We start from the raw sequence: 6592 nt of genomic DNA on the forward strand, positions 1-6592 counted from the left end.
ATTTTGAATGTCCATTCACCACAAGCTGCTTCATCCCAGAAATTTGCAGTGACCAACTTTCCCGATACTGTTCCATTTTCTACCTGACACAGAAAGAGGTTTATTTAATATACATGTACTTAATCTGCAGAAAATGACTTCTTTCTATTTAAAATAAAATCAAATAAAAATCTGGAAGCAACGTGATCCCTCGGAAGCATAATCATAACAAAATTACAATAGAATTGCAGACTCGGTTTGATTGAGTCTGTACATAAGGGATAATGAATACGTGCAACATCCCTCATGCTCTCTAGCGCAGGCTTGAGCGGTACTCAATTCTCAACACTTAATAGAGCTCGCATCAATGAACCCGAAGGACAAGAAAAATATAACAACACATAACATAACAACATAACATAAAACATGAGCATGTAATAAACTTACTTCAAAGTTTTCTAAAAATAAAGAAATTGTTTCCGATGGTGAGGTCACGCTTAAACTTAAGTGCTTTGCATTCGTCATTATGTCCAATGTTACAGCAACATGTTCAACTGCTTCAATGCATGTAAAGTCGTTTTTTCTGTTACAAAAGTAGTAAAATCTTTCTTTGAATGTACTTTTGAATGATCTGAATTGAAAAAAGAAAAGTTTGAGTGATTTGAAGTTCTCTGGATATAAAATATAGGCTTAAAAAGATAATCATCACGACTAAAACGTAAGTACTTTAATTTGTTAATGAACCAATACATTATTTGACTGACAGTAGGCCTATAATCGCCCCTCTCCTAGAAAGAACATTTACCTTTCAGCCAACTCGAATTTTTTAGATAACAGATAAGATGGGTGATCTTGTTTCATAGCTAGTTCTACCATCTTTGTTGCATTCAATAGTCCGAAACCGAAATATGGATGATCTAAAAAGCAAAAAGAAAATACAACCAAAAACTGACTAAGCCCTTGACATTTGTGTAACAGTTTTAACAGAGAATGGAGTACGACAAACTGTTAAGCTTTTGATAAGAATAATTATTTCCCATGAAAATTTATGAAAAGAGTAAAAATGTTTAATTTGAATCACGTCAAGACAAACCTTGCAATTCGTGTGATAAAGTTTTACAATGTTATCTAGAAACGCATACGTACAACGTCTTCCTGCTCCGTTGGGCTTGAAATTATGCGACTCCTCTAGACCATTAGCTTGGCTTGATCTAACTAGTAGATGCTGGATACTACGTGTAGATAAATTCGGACTTAAATATAAAAGATAAAAGACATTGCAGTTTATTTGTGTAAATGGCTTATCATGTCATATACACGCGTGAAGATACATTTTCGTTTTTAAAACGTGACAACGATTTGAAGAAAACAAAACAAATAAATCTCAATACAAACCTCTCGACACTAACCATTTTGGCAAACAAGTTTGATTATTTGACAAACTGCTGGATGGGAAATACTATTATAGCACCGATTTATACCGGCTTATTCGATATTTTGTTGGTTTTCCGTCTAATAAAGTGCATAGACCCCTACACAGAAAACACTTCCTTTCGCAGTTACAACTCTTATTTGAAGTCAGACGCAAACGTTGAAGAGTTTTGAAATAAAGCACTGATTAACCAACGGAATCAGTTGTTCATATCAGGAAAACTCAAGACAAGGTTCGTTACAGCCAATGACAGTGCTTTCTATTTAAGGATTTATTCATTTCATCGTTAGACAATCAACTCAGTATAAAAAAGGACATTGACGAAATGTTTACCAGAATCTGTGGTATTTTTAGACCTTTCATGCCCCTTGTGGCTAAGGGGTTGCCTTTTATTGTTGAGGCATTGCAGCCACCTTTTCTCCCTGCGTGATTGTAAGAGGCGACTAAATTTGTTCAAATAACTGGAGTCTCTCAGTCGCAGGTGAGGTGGTTTTGTCCCTTGTTTTGCTTTAACTTTGTAACGCCCGAGATAAGCTACAATCATCTTTCTAGTTTTTGTGTCATATGACATGACTTGCATTGGTGCGTCTTAAAACCAAACGAAAACAATAAGAAATATCACTTCGCCCTGTCCAAAAGTCACGAGGGCTCGAAACACTTGCAAAATGATACAGCTTGATACAGTACATTAATTAATATCTAACGATTAAAGACATACTTTGTTTGAAGGGCTAATGCTATGATTGCGGCAACTTGTGAAGTGGCTGCAGATACACCACTAAACCCGATACTGCATTCCTCGTAGATTGTAGTAGTAAACTTAAATAGTAAGAAAATAATGCTTTCACCATGGCAATGTTTATAATTTATGTTATATTATGTTCTGGTATCACTTAAAGTGGCAGTATGCCAATCGCAATCCAAGGATATATATGATGAGTAAACAGGTGAAAATCAAATTAGATTGTTATTCTACCATAAATGTCTTTAAGTTTTTATAATTTAGTTACCAAGAACTATTAAAACTAAAATTTCTTTAAATATGCATTTGAAATTTAATGGTAACTTTTTAATTTATAAAAAGTGTGTGGCAATCTTTTATATGTAAGACATATTTATATTTTATATTTAACATTTTCCATTATCAACAGTTGGTCAACCACCATTACAACGGTCATTTTTATGAAATATATAGTCAATTCAGCCCAACTTGACAATAACAAATGAGCATAATGCCACTTAAATATAAGCTCTGTCATCAAATTACACACATAAATAAACAGGTGATATTATTTAAATATCATTAAATGGGAACCACTTAAACACATGTTATTCCAAGCAAAGTATGACGCTAGAAAACCGTAATTAATTGTATTCATACATTAATTTAAAAAATGTCTCATTCACTTTAATGTGTTTTAAATGTATGAACCGTAATGCCATAAAACTGAAAAGATTTTTGAGTAATACATGTAGAAGCTATATATTGATTACTCCATTGTTGTAACACTGACTACTTCATTGTAACAAGCTACAAGAAATTGGACTAGGATATTTAACCAAGCTTTAAGTGGCGTAAGCAGACGAACTATGTTAAAGTATATCATGTTGATAAAATTACCATGTACGACGACGCGAGACTGTTACCGACAAAAAGTCCTGACGTAAGGACGCTAGTATCACGGTACGTCTTTGTTGAAATGGAGCCATTTGTACACATGCCATTTACCGTAATTGTATTGATATTGTTTGTTAACTCATTGCCAATTGGTCCCGCCGCCACAACGTATATTCTGCCTCTGCCATTTCTACCCTTTGTTAAAGATACGCAGACATGTAGATGAAACAAATTAAACATTTTGATGATAAAAGAATACTTCAGAGCATATTAAACATTCCGTTCTTCATTATATTTTGATCGACATCAGTGCAAAACTTGCGTCGTTTTTAAAGCAAATACCACGTATGTAGTGAACATTGAACACACTCAGTAAGTATAATTATTTGTTAAGTATTATTCTTGTTATGAACCTTTATTGGATATATGAGGAATATTTGACATACAAGCAATGACATATTGCTTAAAAAACAATTGTTTATATCTATTCGGCAGTTGAAAACTCGGTTCTTTAGGTTGTTTGGTCATAATCTAGTAATGAATCCCTCATTTACAATTGATCCATACCTGTTTTAATCTTATAAGAAGGCTTATAATGAAGACACTATAAGAATGTATAGAACTATAAATACTAAATGATTTCAAGTCAGTTATTTAATTAGAATCTCGCAAGAGTTTTATTATTAGTCATGAATGATTAATAGAAGAAGAATCAATAATTAAACAGTTACTGGACATGTTTCTGTAAGAAAACACTATGAATAGTACGTCAAAATTGTAATAGTTATTATCTTTTTGTACACTTTGATGTAAATATCTTGGATGCATGATGGTTTTTATGCAAATATTATGAATAGAATACTTCAATAATAGATATAGAAATAGCAAATTATTTCAATCAAAATAGTAATAACCCAAATATATTATCCACCAGTTTATCATTATACCTTATAGTTTACAATGTGGCTTATATATACGTAAACTACACAAAATGCATTTATTTTTTTTTATTTCTCCGACATATTTTAAATTCAACTGTTCAAACCAACAAATTCAAGTAACGACACTTTTGATTGTGATTTTCTTTTGTTAGCAAGTTTCTCAATATTCGTCTCTTAATTACTTATTCACCGATCAGTTTAAAATAAGAGATAAAACATTTCTTACCTATCTTGTTAATACTTACTTCTTTAACTCCTCCAATAATTGCTTCCCTTGTTGCTAAGTCTAATCTATCAAATGTTTTCTTGAATGTCCATGCCAACACTAATATTTCAATATCATGTAGTTTATAGACGAGTGCTCTAGATAAAACATCAGACGCTGTCCAGGGGTATGGACTTAGTTTTAAACGATCATTATAACTAAATTCAAACACTTTCAAAACTGAAACAATTGAAATAATTTTAGCTCATTATTAGAATATATCAAATTAAAACAAACTAATAATTTATCAGGACGGAAAGTAAGCTTGCTACATCCGTGGCTTTGTATTCATTGTTATATTGTTTCATTATATATATTCCTCAAAACATGTGGCATCATAACTGACTGGTTAACGCATCTAAATCTAAGTCGCGTGGGTTTAAACTCTGACAGAAGTAAGTCGTTTGTTTCTTTAGCAGCAAACTTTACTCCCTTGCTCAGTGCTGGTTTATTTCAGAAACGGATTTGAAAGTTTGCATATAAATTACCTTTCACTTCCAACACAATCGAACTAAAATAAGTTCAATAAGAACTAAACATTTATTACATTTATACATGACATGTATAGTTGGCATTCAATTTGGCGATTTCAAAACTGGATGAATTATGTATAAGAATATTGTAAAAAATAGATTATATTATTTTTTCATAAAAATATCCTTGTATCTCCTGACAAATAAGCCTCTTTACTATGAACGTCGCATATTTAAATTGTTTAAACGTTCAGTTTTCAGTTCACCAATAACTTATTTTTTTGTTTTAATTCATGGAACCAATGTAATACTCATACCAGCAATTTGTGAATGAAAAGCTATCCCCGCGCTACAAACATGATTGTTTTTCACAGCAGCAATAATACTGGCGACATTATTTCCATGACTGAAGAAGAAAGTTAAATATGATAGCAGAATGCAAAACGAATCTCTTACGAAAACTAAGTATAAGTATGCATGTCTTTCTGTTTAAGCCGAGGTACCATCTGCTAGAATTTTATCCTCAAAATACATTTTTTCATAATTAAAGCACACTTAAATCAGGAAGAATTCTTGATAGCAAAATTTTTTTTATTGCAAACAGGAATAGATCTCATTTGGTTGCACCTTTTTATAAAACAGTCTTTAGAATAAAATTTGTATATATTAAACATGTAACTTATGCTACCATTTTCTTTTCTTTCCCCTATTGAATAGATCACTGACCTGTCTAATTCAAATAATTAGATTAGTGGATAAAATAACAATTTCACCATAACATATCTGTTAACAAAAGAGCACATATAAATGTTTGTGGTTAAATCTATTGTTATTCAAATTAAAAGACAGTGTAGGGATCTATCAATTCTAAGCAACGTTCAGTGAATAAAAAACAGGCATAATCTTAGAAACAAGTTGATATGATTAAAACTTTAATAGATTTTGTAAGTAGAATGTTTATGCGCACACATTCAAAACAGTTTCTTCGTTCTTTTGTTCCGCCTCGTAAATGCCTCAGAATAATCTTTGGTGAACAGAAACGACAGTGGTACATTTCTAACTTCAAACGACGTTGCTCTATCACTTCATAGAACAACAAAAAGTCAAACAGATCAGGAGAATAGGGACAGTGTCTTCCTTGTATCAATTTTTCAGCATTCAGAAACTGATTGAGGCACATTAATTGGAAAATGCACTGTGATGTACATGACAGAGCCCGCGTAAACCCATTCAAGAGTGACAACTTTTATTAAGTGCTTAAAATGAATAATATCATTTCAAACTTTCCAGCAAAAGTTTTGTAATCTGGAATTTGAGTTTATAGAACAGAGCATTGACAATCAAAGAATATATCGTAAACTCCCTCCTGGTCTTTTTTATCTATTGTCGATTTTATCTATTTCTTACGAAGCCATTGTTTATTTGTCATGCGTCTCTATGGCTCAAAGTAGTAAGTACGTGCTTTGTCTCCCGTAATTAAATCATTCAATCTCCTGGAAATTATGTTTTCAATGTAACAATGGCACACTTAAATCAATTTCATTTCTAAATGACAGTTAGCAGATACAGAAGCAGACCTGTCCCTGTTGATAAGCCTAGAACATAAGCTACTCCACAAACAGTATACATGGAGCGTCATTGTCTACAAATTGGTTTCATCAGCAACGCTTCCAAAAGTAATTGCATTATTTGGTTTCTGACAACCTCGGTGCCTTTTCTTTATATTTTGAACAACCTATAAACAGTGTCTTTTGATTGATTTTGTTGTTTTTTGGGGTTTTTTTTGTGGGGGGGGGGGGGGGGGGGGGCAATTCAAGTTTTTTTCCAATCTATATATTATGCATTATTATTTTATTTTGCGTTTTTAAGATTCACATATGGAAA

At 32.2% G+C, this 6592-nt stretch overlaps 1 protein-coding gene across 1 annotated transcript; it reads right to left on the reverse strand.

Annotated features, from left to right (window-relative positions):
- Positions 1-321: 321 nt before the first annotated feature.
- LOC132714850 (neuroendocrine convertase 2-like) lies at positions 322-5352 on the reverse strand. Its single transcript, XM_060697767.1, has 6 exons — positions 4216-5352; positions 3033-3224; positions 2130-2230; positions 1126-1232; positions 785-896; positions 322-610 (listed from the first exon to the last, which is right to left on the reverse strand). Exons 2-6 carry the CDS (start codon positions 3129-3131, stop codon positions 322-324), a joined length of 708 nt encoding a protein of 235 aa, XP_060553750.1. The 5' UTR covers positions 3132-3224; positions 4216-5352.
- Between the last annotated feature and the right edge of the window lie 1240 nt (positions 5353-6592).

The sequence above is a fragment of the Ruditapes philippinarum genome, unplaced genomic scaffold (genome assembly GCF_026571515.1).
Source record: "Ruditapes philippinarum isolate M1 unplaced genomic scaffold, ASM2657151v2 ctg3546_1_1_1_1, whole genome shotgun sequence".
Taxonomy (NCBI): Eukaryota; Metazoa; Mollusca; class Bivalvia; order Venerida; family Veneridae; genus Ruditapes; species Ruditapes philippinarum.

Excerpts from the sequence above, each read along its gene's own strand:
- LOC132714850 (XM_060697767.1), bottom strand. The coding sequence starts at position 3,131 with ATGTGTACAAATGGCTCCATTTCAACAAAGACGTACCGTGATACTAGC. Across the intron at positions 1,233-2,129 it reads GCATTAGCCCTTCAAACAAA|TCCGAATTTATCTACACGTA; the intron begins GTATGTCTTTAA and ends TTTATATTTAAG. Across the intron at positions 897-1,125 it reads CAACGGAGCAGGAAGACGTT|ATCATCCATATTTCGGTTTC; the intron begins GTACGTATGCGT and ends TTTGCTTTTTAG.